This window comes from Quercus lobata, chromosome 7 (genome assembly GCF_001633185.2).
Source record: "Quercus lobata isolate SW786 chromosome 7, ValleyOak3.0 Primary Assembly, whole genome shotgun sequence".
NCBI lineage: Eukaryota > Viridiplantae > Streptophyta > Magnoliopsida > Fagales > Fagaceae > Quercus > Quercus lobata.
The window spans coordinates 37,269,477-37,283,101 of NC_044910.1; the positions used below are offsets into that span (position 1 = coordinate 37,269,477).

At 34.8% G+C, this 13,625-nt stretch overlaps 2 protein-coding genes across 2 annotated transcripts; both read right to left on the minus strand.

Moving 5' to 3' along the window:
- Positions 1–1,641: 1,641 nt before the first annotated feature.
- Positions 1,642–3,605, minus strand: LOC115953875 (probable aspartyl protease At4g16563). Its single transcript, XM_031071696.1, has one exon. It carries the CDS (start codon positions 3,429–3,431, stop codon positions 2,016–2,018), a length of 1,416 nt encoding a protein of 471 aa, XP_030927556.1. The 5' UTR covers positions 3,432–3,605; the 3' UTR covers positions 1,642–2,015.
- Positions 3,606–12,243: 8,638 nt separating this feature from the next.
- Positions 12,244–12,993, minus strand: LOC115952001. Its single transcript, XM_031069107.1, has 2 exons — positions 12,709–12,993; positions 12,244–12,609 (listed from the first exon to the last, which is right to left on the minus strand). Exons 1-2 carry the CDS (start codon positions 12,991–12,993, stop codon positions 12,244–12,246), a joined length of 651 nt encoding a protein of 216 aa, XP_030924967.1.
- Positions 12,994–13,625: the final 632 nt, after the last annotated feature.

A 13,625-nucleotide genomic window follows, 5' to 3' on the forward strand; every position in this document is an offset into this window, starting at 1 on the left:
ATGATAAAGCTAACACTTTTTGTAATAGACTTAAGTAGCCTTTTTTGACCAAAAAAGTAAAGAATACAAAACCCGCGGTGAAATAAGTTTATACATATGCCTTCATAAATTTTTTTTTTTTGGGTGTACTATGCCTTGATAATTGAGAATAAAGAGACAAAACTAGTGGAATAAGTTTCTATGTATGCCTTCATAATTGAGAATAAAGAGACAAAACCGGTGGAATAAGTTTTTATGTATGCCTTCATAATTGAGATAAAGAGATTGAATAAATCTAGGGAAATGTTAATGAATACTCTAAGGATATTGGTTTATGAACTATTTTTTAGAAACATTTTATGGGAAAATGATAAAATAATTAATTTTTCTGCAAATTTTTTATATTTCTCATAAAAGTGATAATAAAACTTTCATATTATGATTTATTAACAATTGTCCTAAGAGTACTCTTTTTTTTTTTTTTTTTTTTTTGATAGAACATCCGTTAATATGACCCATAAATCTAATATAGGTAAATAGTAAATACCAACATGGGATTACCCACATGTAGAAATTAGAAGTGGAGGTTATACAATAAGTACAATTAGACCTGACTATATGTAAAGACAAGGCAGTTTATCTCGTCATGCAGGGTGAAGCGGGAATGAGATAAGACAAAATCATGTGAGGCAAGATGAATACACAATTCTTTGACCCCGCCATGCCCCATTACCATCCCCAATCCTAATCGGTATGCTTTAGGGTATTGAAGGTTTTTAATTGGAGCTGCCAAAAGTAGCATATATATAGATTTGTTCACAGCTCTTGTTTTCAATTTACTTGTGAGTTTCCACACATGCTTCAACGGTGGCCAATTGAAGTCTGAGGTAAGTTGTTGCACAGATTAAAATGTATTGCACGTATTTTAATTGCCTCACCTAATTCAAATTAAAAGCTTCACCTAAAGGCTAAAGGTAATGTTGCTGTCATGCGCATGTATGCAAGATCCGCGACAATGGGGTTCTAATGAAATGCGTGCTCATCATATTGAGAGGAGTTGCCATTATTTCATGTGCACCAAATCATTATTCTTGACAAACAAATCAATAGCATCTAAATATCAATGTCTACTGGCTCAGATTTGTTCCTGTTTGGTTGAGTTTTTTTCTTTTTAAGGCAAATGTTAACAAACATCTATTAAGGTTAAAATAATGAGAGTCCCACTTAATAAAAAAAATTAAATAAATGGAAGAAATGGTATAAAATTGACCTTAAAATCTATAAAATTGACAAAATACTAATATAAAGCTGAGTGACTGATAAAAATTCCAACATAAAGCTGAGTATTAACTGGTACAATTTACAAATCAATTAAACAGATGAAATAAAAGTCATTCAAATGCACAGTAAAGTGATTGAAAAAATGGAATTAAAAGTGACAAAAGGGTTCAGAAGCTTACCTACGAAGATAAAAAAGAAAAAGGAAGACGCCGCAGCCAAAAAGTCATGCTTAGAAACAGGAATAGAACACCCACAAAAATGCATGATGTTACAGTAGAAAGCAACATAAAAACAACACCATCAACAGCTACTGTAGATTAAGAACTTAGAACATATAACGGCTAATAATTATAATTAGATCTGAATAGAAAATTTTGAAAATTCCACAAGACATCATTCAAAAAATGTCAACATCTTTTGATAAATTATTATGAAAGAGATATCAATGATATCATCATCCTAAAACATAACATTATTTTACTATCTGAACGATCATCATAAGAATATTAAAAAAAAAAAAAAAAAAAAAAAAAAAAAACAACACACACACACACAGTAAATTTGACTACAACCCCAATAGGCACCGTAAGCAAAAATGGCTTTGATGTCATCACCACCCAGCATTATCTTTGCCTCTCATTCCTCAGCAACCTTCACATGCATAACGTGCCCATACCCAATAATGACCAATCCTTTTTGGCAGCATTATTTTCAACTAGTACCAACTTTTACCTATAATTTGAGCTTAGTCCAGCTCACTTGTTACAGCTTTGTTGCCTAAATCCAAATCTCTCATTTTCCAAATCATACTCCACATATAAATTCTGCTGCTGAAAATTCCCCAAAATTATAGCTGGACCGACTGTTAGTCCTGGACCAAATCCACCGTCTGTCACAATAGTCAAGCACACCACACTAGAATTACCAGCAAATGCAAAATAATTTACCACTGGTAATTCCAACTTTGCTCCACCTTTAAAGTGAAAGGTTAAATCTGGAAATTTAACCTTCTCTAATTTTACCCCAGCAAGATTATAACAAGGCCCCAAGCCAGATTTTGCTTCCACGTCAGCAGCTCTAGGCAAATTACCCATTTGGGTCTTGAACGCCGTTACCACGGCGTCAAATACTGGCTTTTCCATGAAGGTGAGGGTGGTACCAGAGTCCACGATAGTGCCACCGTTACCGTTACTGTCAGGAACCAAGTACTTGTACGGAATATTGACTGACTTACCGCCCACAATGACTTTACGAAGGTTAAGGTAATAGTACTCGAGAAAAGCTGAGTTGTTGGACACTGGGTTTTTCCTAAACGGTGTGTAGCTCAGGCCACTGGTTTTGGAATCGGAACTAGACCCACCGTACAAAACGAGGTCACCGCTCTCTGATGTATCGTCGAGGCTGCGAGAAATTAAGCAGTATGAGAATTTACTGAGACCCAATTGGGAAGGTAAAGATTCTGGGCTCCGACCAAACCCGGCAATGCCAGCAGGTTGTCGAGTCGAGAAAATGGAGCACCCAACGAGAAAATCAGTGAAAAGTTTCTCAGGAAAATTGAGGGTCTCGGAAAGTGATAGCCCAAGAGTTGAGCCTGAACCGTATTGAAGCAAATACGGAGGGCAAGCTTGGGTACAGTTTTCTGAGTTAGTACAGTCTTGGCAGCGAGACACGACATTTGGGCCTGAAATCCAACCACATTTGGGGTTTTTGCAGCCGATGATTTTGGAAGAAGATGATAGTTTTGGAATGAAAGATGGGATTTTTGATGGGTCTATGTTGGGGAAATTGCAGTCGGTGCAGAGATATCGTGAGGTACAGGGAAACCAAACGAGGCTACTGCCAGTGTCTAAGAGAAAAGGAATGGTTTGTGGGGGTGTGCCAAAGCTGAGAGAGATTGAGTAGCCTCCATAGCTGTGAGGAAAGACTTTGGTTTTGGCAAGTGGGGATTTTGATTTTGGGTGTTTGAGGTGGTGAGCTCTGGTTAGAGAAGCAGAGGCTAAGGAATTGAGAGTCTTGATTGGATCTGAAGATGGGTGTTTTGTGAAGATGGGTGTGAGAGGAATGGTGAAGGTTGTGGAGTTGGGAGTAGCTTTGGATGGTGATGAAGATGAAGCTAAGAGGGAAAGTGTTGAGATGAGAAAGATAAGAGAGAGAAGCAACGAAGCCGCCATTGATGGATGGGATTTGAGAGTAAGTGTGTGAGAGTGAAGAAAAGTGGTTTTAGGCTGTTTTGGATTTTGGGGTTGTGTTGTGTTGTTTATAGGAGATGAGGAAAAAAAGTCAAGAAAACAACGGTCGGCAAGAGAATCAAGTTCGATTAACCAAACATGCCATAACTTGTAGGTGAAGAGGTCTTTTTTTATTCTTTTATTTTCTCATTTATTTATCTTTTACTTTACAAAAAAAGGTTCCTTTTCATATTTCAATTGTGGTTTCTTTTCTTTTCTTTATTGTTTTTATTTTTGGTGGAATAGCAGCATGCGTGAGATTAGTGTAATAGAAATGTAGACTATGTCACCAATTCTCCTTTTCTCCCTTTCCCTACTAATGAAGCAATGGTGCTTCTTATGGTTTACAAAAATAAGGTTTTGTCCGAAGACGGTTGAGGACTGCTACTATCCCTTTCTAACCATTTTTTTTTTCTTCTCTATAAAAAGGAAAAAGGAAAAAGTTCTATCTTCTGCAATTATATTTGATCAGTTATCACTTTATCACCTTCCCTTACTAGTGCCAAAACATCTTGCTGTAAGTGATGTTTCTTTTCGTTTTATTAATTAATTTATTTTTTATATTTGTTTTGATTGTGGGGGCATTCTAGAATCACCTTTTGTTTAAAAATAATAATAAATTTTATGAATACAAAAAGAAACAAAAAGGAGAAGGACACTACTCATTCCTAAGTCCTAACTTCATTTCTACAAACTTTTAGGAAATTCAAGGATGTTCTATCGTTCATCTCCAAAAAAAAAAAAAAAATAGGAAATTCAAGGATGGGAATATGATTCCATTCATAGTACACTAAATATTAAATGCCCATTAGACTAGACTTTGGGTAGGCAAGTTGACTCTTTTGAACAAAATTAATACCAAAACTTTCAAACTTATTCAACAACAAACTAATATATATCTTCTATGATTGAAGTCTTCTTCGTCAAAAAAAAAAAAAAAAAAAAAACTAACTAATATCTTCTATGATTGATGTAATTGTTTAATGAGGAGGATGATTCTAATTTTTTCAAAGGGCTCAACACAACCCATTCAAAGCATCATCACCTTCTAGGATATTTCCTTGTATTGCATGTGAGAGTGCAAAAAGAGCTGTCATGACTTCCCCACACAAAGGAAAATCACCATCTTCCTAATGTCCCTAAACATGAGTGATAATGCCTACATGACTCAAAGTCTAAGCGTGTGTTTGGGTGCAAATTATTCAACTTCCAAGATATTTCCTTGTATTGCATGTGAGAGTGCAAAAAGAGTTGTTATGACTTCCCCACATAAAGGAAAATCACCATATTCCTAATGTCCCTAAACATGAGTGATAATGCCTAAATGACTCAAAGTCTAAGTATGTATTTGTGTTCAAATTATTCAACATTTGCCTTTTGGTTGGGTCCCACACATTGTTCACGACCTAGCAAAAAACGCAAAAACGTGCATAACCATGCATTTTTGGGTCCCACGGCACTATTTATATTTTTAAAAATTATTTTGTTATAGTGTTTTCAGCAATAAGTTTTCAGTTTTCAGCAAAATAAGTGGTATCCAAATAAACCCTAAGTATAGATTCAGATTATTTTCAATCACAATATATATTCCCCATCCTTTGTTAATTCTTTGTAAACAAACAATGTAAATTTCGTTATTAATGTTACATTATTTATTACTTACTTTTAGTTGAATTGATTTTTTTGAAAATCTCATCGGATGTTGCATATTTTGTTTGTTTTAATATCATGTCAAATTTCATATCAATTAATTATTATTAGATGTTATTAATTTTACAATCATAAGATCATGTTCTTTGTGTTTAAAAATATAAAATCTTGAAACATAAATAGCTTATAAATAAAACTAAGTTATTCATTAATTATTTTAAAATTTTACAAATGTAAAGATATATCTAGACAATATAATAAAATTTGAACCTGTAAACTCATCTCATATAAATTTATCAACTGGTATGATACACTTAGATTTGCATTTATCTCGTGTAATGGATAAACTATATCCATATTTTCAAACAAATGAGTGATGAAACAGTTTGTTTAATCTCTTCTCTCTTTTTTTTCTTTTTTTTTTTTCTTTTTTTGGGTAAAATGTCATTTTCGTCCCTAAACTTTTATAAAAGTTTGTTTTTTATCCTTAAACTTTCAGAAATTCGTTTTTTATCCCAAAACTTTACAAAATGTTTTACTTTTCATCATTCCATCTATGTCTGTTAGTTTATGTCCTATGTGGCCTAATAGAGTGACGATGTGGTATCTGACTTGAACCAAATTATTTTATTTATAAAATTATGGACACATGGCAAAGAGTTATTGGCACACATGAATTAAAATAATAATAAGAATAAGTCAGATTTCAATGTAAGAATTTATCAGGATTTAAAATAAAAATTCAAAACACCAAAATATCAAAATCCCTAATTTAAGCCGACTATTCATCTCCTCCAATCTCTCGCTATCAGCACCAATTCAAGCTTTATTCTTTGATAACCACCACCTACCCATGTCCTCATCGGTTTCATTTTAATCCATCCAAAAGTTCATCCTTTTTTGCAATGATGATGAGCACTAGAGAAACAAGGAGAGCATTGGAGAAAGAAGGAGATGATGACAATGACAACAAAGTAGTGGCAACCAATAAACATTGGCCTTTACGAATTACAAAGACTTTCATCCTTGTTCATAAAAAATCTGCCCTCACTTGCACACCAGTCCACACTACAAGAAGATCTGTTGTTTTCTAAAAAAATAGAAGAAAAAAAAACCCCTTCCTGTGTTCACGCCTCACAATATATAACACCCTAAAGATCCAAAACTTAATCATAAGATAATAGAAGCTAATACTAAAACCTACCAAAAAAAAAAACCATCAAAACATCAAAAATGAATGAAAGATTTGGGAAGTTTTGATTGAATGTCATTGGACATGGACAACTAGAATTGGTTTTTTTTTTTTTTTTTTTTTTTTTTTTTTTTTTTTTAATGTTTTGGTGTTTTAAGTTTTTATTTTAAATCCTAATAAATTCTTAACATAAATATGAGCTAGAAATTTTTTTTTAATGCCTCATCAATTTGTAAGGATGCCATGTCACAAAATATTTATTTCATGTGTGCCAAAAACTATTTGCCATATGTCCATAATTTTATAAATAGAATCATTTGGTCCAAGTCAGATACCACGTCATCATTCTACTAGGCCACATAGGACATAAATTAACAGTCATAGATGGAAGGATAAAAAGTTAAACGTTTTGGAAAGTTTATGGACAAAAAATGAACTTTTGAAAGTTCAGAGATGAAAAATGAACTTCTATGAAAGTTTAGGGATGAAAATGATATTTTACCATTTTTTTACTACATGTAACTTCTTAAAACAAGGTTGTTAATATTGTACTAAAGGTTGTTTTGATTCGGTCAACCTTACAAAATATATCAATACATGTGTACTTATCAACATACGTATATACATACAACAACCAAATCTTAATCTTAAAACTTTAGGGTCGGCTATGAATATTCAACAGTTTAATCATGGTAGACCACATATATTATTTTGTGTCATTTTATTTCACTCAAATTCATACTCTATGTTACCTCCCTAATCAATATATCATTTTTTTTTTATTACTTATACCAATGTTATTTTAGGAATTGATCTTTTTTTTTCCCCCATTTTGTCATTTGTTTCTACTTGCTCTTCATCATTGGTATTGTGTGGACGAGGATCCCTAATCTCATTTAAGAGGATTGCTAAGATGATTTTAGAGGATACACCTCGAACCTCGGGGATGAGCACTAGATAACCACGAGACAAGCACTCGTTGACCTGGGGGACAACCAGTAATCATAGGAGGCACATAAAATTAAAATATCACAGAGGGAAGAAAGTAGACTTGACATGGGTTACGAGGAGGGTAAAAGGAGAAGGGAGTAGAAGCTATCCCCTCCGCATTAAATGCAAGACAACTACTCCTCTGACCACATTAATAAGAAAATGACCATGAACAGTGGTGGCACAACTCAGATTGCAAAGCAGAAACTTACTAGTATGTTCTGGATGAGATAGAAGTCCCCAAAAAAAAATGCAATCTCAACCCTCCAAGTGTAGGATTAAGATAAGCTATGTGTAAATATAAAAGAAAAAAGGGAGATCCTTATGAGAGAGAGAGAGAGAGAGAGAGAGAAGCAAGACTTATATATAAAAGATCTTCCTCGAGTTGGACCGAGGATTCCTTTTTCTTCATACTTGTGTGTCCCTAGCCTTTTATTTGGCGTTTCTTCTCACTGTGATTAACTTTAGCTCCTTAAGTAGTCAATATCCTACCCATTCTCTAACAAATTCATCGTGGTGGGTTAATTGGGCCACTATCTAGTCGTTCCTAGGTCGCAGGTCTGTTTGTGTCCTTACAGGTATATATTGAGACAAAATTTTTAACCAAACACAAATGACCATATCAAACTACCAAGTATGCATAGAACATTCCAAATAACCAATTACAAAGTACCGCATGCTACTTAATGGGTCTCATAGTTGTCATTCAGAGACTAATGAAAAATTCCAGTGTCACTAAGTAGGAATAATATACATTACTCAATGGCCAATCACATATGTCTGTGCCAATATTTTAATATTGGCAACCTAATTAAATATTACCATACATCACATACAATTAAAGTACATTAATGAATCAAATAATGCCACGTGTTTATTGGAGAAAAGGAATTAAAATCCGTCCAACTGAATCATGACACATGGTATTGAATTTCCTCTATATTCATATGAATAAAGGAACTCACTAGCCTCATGTGGGTCTTCATTCTCAAAGATGTTCTAAGATTTTGTTGAAATCAAACTCCAGAACTTCTAAGAATATTAAGAGTTAAGACTCCAAACTTCGAACCTTTATCAATTTAAGATGTAAATCGTCAAAGCACTTCTACCTCGAAATATTCAAACAATCATCCAAATGATTTTTATAAGTTTCAAAGTTTCAAAGTTGTATTGAAATCAAACACCAAAACTTTAAAAACTCTAATCCATTGCAATTTCATTGGATTCAAGCTGTATAGCGTCAAAGAACATACGTCTATCACATTTGAATATGAAAAATATTCGAATAATGTAAAGAATAATGTAAAGAACATGAAGAATGAAGAGTCTCTTATAATTGTGAAGTAAGAGATTTATTGTAATTTTATTGTAAAGTCCTCCAATTCATTTTCCAATCTAAGCGAAAGAAGCAAAAAAACACTTATATTTATATCAAAATGATGTGATTAACTGTAAGTAATTGTTAGCGTAAATAGTTTGAAATAAGTTGTGTTTGGTATACGTGGTATGTTTGAGATCCGGTTTGTTTGGCACAGGAGGAGAACCGGACACGTGAATTGGGGAGAATAATGGTGTTCTTGTCCATGTCAGTTTGTCAACCTCATGATTCACACGAGTCCCAGTCCAATCCATGAACAGCCTATAACACGGAGACCACAGCCTATAACATTACTGTAAACCGATTAGAGAACTGTTCAGCGAAAATTGGTCCTGGTTATGATCAAAATTGTTATGCTCTTCATTTCTTCACAATAAATTTAAAGTAATAAATAATTATTAATTATTATTGATAGATAAAAAAATAATTTTAATAATAAATTTAAATTAAAAGTAATAATAATTTATTATTTAAAATTTATTATTAAAATATTAGGTACATAATAACAATTTTAATTCTATATTTGACCATTGACATGTCAGAAGCATCATTCAGAAATGAGAAAACCCATAACGGTTTTCATGAACCATTCACTCGACCAGCACAGCTCAGTGTGAGTGGGGGTTAGTATTGGGTCACTTTCATTGATTGACTGCTACCTTAGGCTGACTCGAACATAAGCCCAACCTATAGCTCACTATTTGATGCTTGAATGTGAATCACATGCTTCAGCCATAATCTATTAATCTATTTCTATTATCTATTTTTATTTTTATTAAAGGAATAAAAAGAACCAATAGCTCATGAATAGTATTTATTATCTATTTCTATTGACTATATAAAAAGAGTCAATAGCTCATAAATAGTGTTTTTGATTTATTCAATAAACCCATAACGGTTTTCATGAACCAGGGGCACTGGACGAGCATAGCTCAGTGTGAGTGGGGGTTAGTGTTGGGTCACTTTCATTGATTGGCTGCTTCCTTAGGCTGACTCGAACATAAGCCCAACCTATAGCTCACTATTTGATGCTTGAATGTGAATCACATGCTTCAGCCATAATCTATTAATCTATTTCTATTATCTATTTTTATTAACTATATAAAAAGAGCTAATAGCTCATGAATATTGTTTATTATCTATTTCTATTAACTATATAAAAAGAGGCAATGGCTCATGAATAGTATTTTTAGTTTATTCAATCGTTGAGTTTTTTTTTTTTTTTTTTTTTTTTTTTTTTTTTTTTTTAAGTACTTCAGTTTTTTGAGCTTTGTTTTTTCTTTAATTTGTTTGTTTTTTTTTTTAATCTTTATATGTTTACTTTGCAAGCTAATGTTGTCGACATACAATAGGTGACAAATATTATACATATTTGCAAAAAAAAGTAAATCATTATATAAAAAGCGTGAATGGAAAAGGCAATAATAGCTGCGCTATAGTAGTTTTGGTTTGTCCAATTTTCACTGTTTTTTTTTTTTTTTTTTTTTTTTTTTTTTTTTTTTTTTTGTGAATGTGTAAAGCTGCAATAGATTTGTTCCGGTATTTTTGGTTTGTCGAATTCGCACTGTTTCACACTATAATAAAATATTAACATAACAAATTGGCACAATATTTTCACAGTTGTTAAGGTGTTAATTCCTTATAGGTTAAAATAAAATTAAAAAATATCACACTGGAACCAACCATAACTAAAAATAAAGGTATTGTAAAAAAAGAAGTATTACATCCACAATATTTTACATAACACTTTCATAACAAATCATAAACGGTAAATTGTTACTAGTTCTAATTTAGACTTATCAATGAAACTACTTTTTTGCCCATCAATAACAACATGTAACAATCTACTACTTATAATTTGTTGTGAAAATATTGTAGACATAACATTTTTTTATGAAAATGTTATGACATCTTATTGTCGTCACAATATTGTCAAAAGTGCTTAACTGTCAATTTTTTACAAGTCAAAATAAAATATAACAAAATTATAAAGGTATTATGAAAATGTTGTGCTATTCTGTTGTGTTTTTAGAATTTTTTTTGTTGATTTATTCAGCTTTGTTGAGCCAAAATTCATTATTTCACATACAATTTTCTTTGGTTGACTTTTTGTATTTTTTTTTTCTTTGTGCACCATTTTAAGTAAAAACACATAGTTTTGTACACAAAAACTTAGGATAAAAACACTTTTCACCCTTTATGTTTGGAGTAGTTTACAATTCCTCCTTAATTTTTAAAATTGGGCAATCTTTCCCTTAATATTTTGGAAAAGAGCAAATATGTCATATTGTTATTCTCTCAGTTAACCCCACTTTAGACCCTCTATGATTTGCTACACCATCAACATAGACCTTCTAGGACAGAGGTTCTTGTAGGGAGATTGCACCAACCGATTTTTCATCAATGTTTTATTCTTCAGCAAACTCGGCTACCAGGTCGGCGAGGACCTAACTTTGACAAAGGTGCGAGGCATGTATTTGATATCAAAGGCCCCTAGAATCGTACCCCACTTCACAATTCTCCTTGTAAAGTTAGCGCTTCAAAGTAGAGAGCTAGGTTAGAACAACAACCATGTGTGATTGGAAATAGTGGGGGAGCTTACGTGTAGCATGCACCACTGCCAAAATGACCTTCTCCAATGATAAGTAACGAATCTCGGCCTCATTTAGTGACTTGCTCACATAATAAACTAGCCTCTGCACACCGTTGTCAACCCTTATCAGCACCAAGCTTATTGCATGGGGAGCCACGACAATATAGGCAAACAAAACCTCGTCCATATCGGGTCTGGACATAATGGGTGGCCGAAATAAATATTTCTTCAACTACTAGAATGCCAAAACACACTCCTCGGTCCACTCAAATTCTTTCCATTTGTTCAACAATTGAAAAAAAGGCCTACACCTGTCTGCTGACCGAGAGATGAATCGGTTTAGAGCAGTGGTCATCCCTGTTAGCTTCTGGATCTCTTTGGGATTCCGAGGTGGTTGCAAATTGTTGATTGCTTTGATCTGGTCTGGGTTAACTTCAATTCCACAGTGTGTAACCATATACCCCAAGAACTTTCTTGATCCAACACCAAAGGAGTATTTAGAAGCATTAAGGCGTAACTTGTATTTCCTCAAGATCCTGAAGATGTTCCCGAGGTCATTAATGTGCTCGGACTCTGCCTTACTTTTTACCACCATATCGTCTATATAAATCTCGATGTTTTTCCCCAACTGAGACTCGAACATCCTGGTCATCATCCTCTGGTAGGTAGCCCCTGCATTCTTCAAACCAAAGGACATCACTTTGTAATGGTAATTTCCAATAGGAGTGACAAAAACTGTCCCCTCTTGATCGTCCAAAGCTAAAGATATCTGATGGTACCCTTTAAAGGCATCCAAGAAGCTCATCTGAGGATGGCCCATAGTTGTGTCCACCTATTGATCAATCAAAGGCATGGGGAAAGGGTCCTTTGGGTAGGCTCTGTTCAAGTTTGTAAAATCTACACATACACGCTACTTCCCAGTCTTCCTCTTTACCACCACTGTATTAGCTAGTCATTCAAGGTAGAACACCTCCTTAATAGCCCAAGCCCGCCTAAGTTTCATCACCTCGTTTTTTACAGCGTCAGAATGATTTTTAGATGAGCGCCGAGGTGGTTGTTTCCTAGGGGTGACGGATGGATTAACGTTTAAATGATGACAGATGAAGCTTGGATCCACTCCTGGAGTTTCGTAGGCATTCCAAGCGAACACATCAACGTTCATCCTGAGAAACTCCACCAGTTGCTTCTTTTCCCGAGGCAGTAGCAGAGTCCCAACCTGGAAAAACTTCTTTGGGTCATTGCCTACAGCAAACTTCTCTAAGTTCTCACATTTCGCATCCTCGGCTGGCCCGTCAACAGGTAATGTCGAAGACTTTGACTGCTATAAACCTCCCTCAACAGAGGCCGAGGATTCAGATGCAGGCTGATGCAAAATTGCAGACACAAGGCATTGTCTGGCCATGGACTAACTTCCTACCAGCTCCTCAATCCGGTCCCTAGATGGATACTTCACTTTTTTATGAAAAGTCGAAGAAACAGCCCCCAAGGCATGAAGCCAGGGTTTGGCCACTATGGCCGTGTACGGAGAATACACGTCCACTACAATGAAGTCCACTTCAACCACCTCTAAGCCTGCCTGTACAGGCAACCTAATCTGGCCCTTTAGGGTGACTACTTTCCCATCAAAACTCACTAAAGGTGAATTATAGGTTGTCAAATCTTCAGACTTCAAGCTCAGCCCTTTGTACAAGTTGGGGTACATAATCTCTGCACCGCTGCCCTAGTCTACCATTACCCTCTTCACATCATACTCTCTTATTCTGAGGGCTATCACCAAAGCATCATCATGTGGTTAGATGGTTCCAATCTTATCTTCATTTGAAAAAATCAACACCGGTCGAATCTCCATTTTAGCCCTCTTCGGCCCAGAATTAGAGTCCTCGGATTGAAACCGAGCTACAGACATTACGCTGGAGGGCTGAGAACCAGTTCTCCCAAGTGCAGCGAAGATGATATTGATCGTGCCTATTAGGGGCCTTGAAAAAGCATTCCTCTGAGCCCTAGACCTCGATTGGTCTCCCTACCCGTTGGGACGGTACAAAAACTATTGTAACCTTCCTTCCCTAACCAGTTGCTCCAGATGGTTCCAAAGAGTCTTGTAGTCTTCAGTGGTATGCCCCCATTCCTAATGGTACTGGCAATAAAGACTCTGGTTACGCCTTGAAAGGTCTCCACTCATCTTATTCGACCATTTGAAGTATGGCTCGTTCTTGATCTTCTCCAAAACTTGATGCACTAGTTTTCGGAACACGGTGTTAACCACTTCAGGAATTGCAGGCCTAGACTGCCTAGAAAAATCCATCCGAGGTCTGTTATTGTTATAGCGGTCCGACC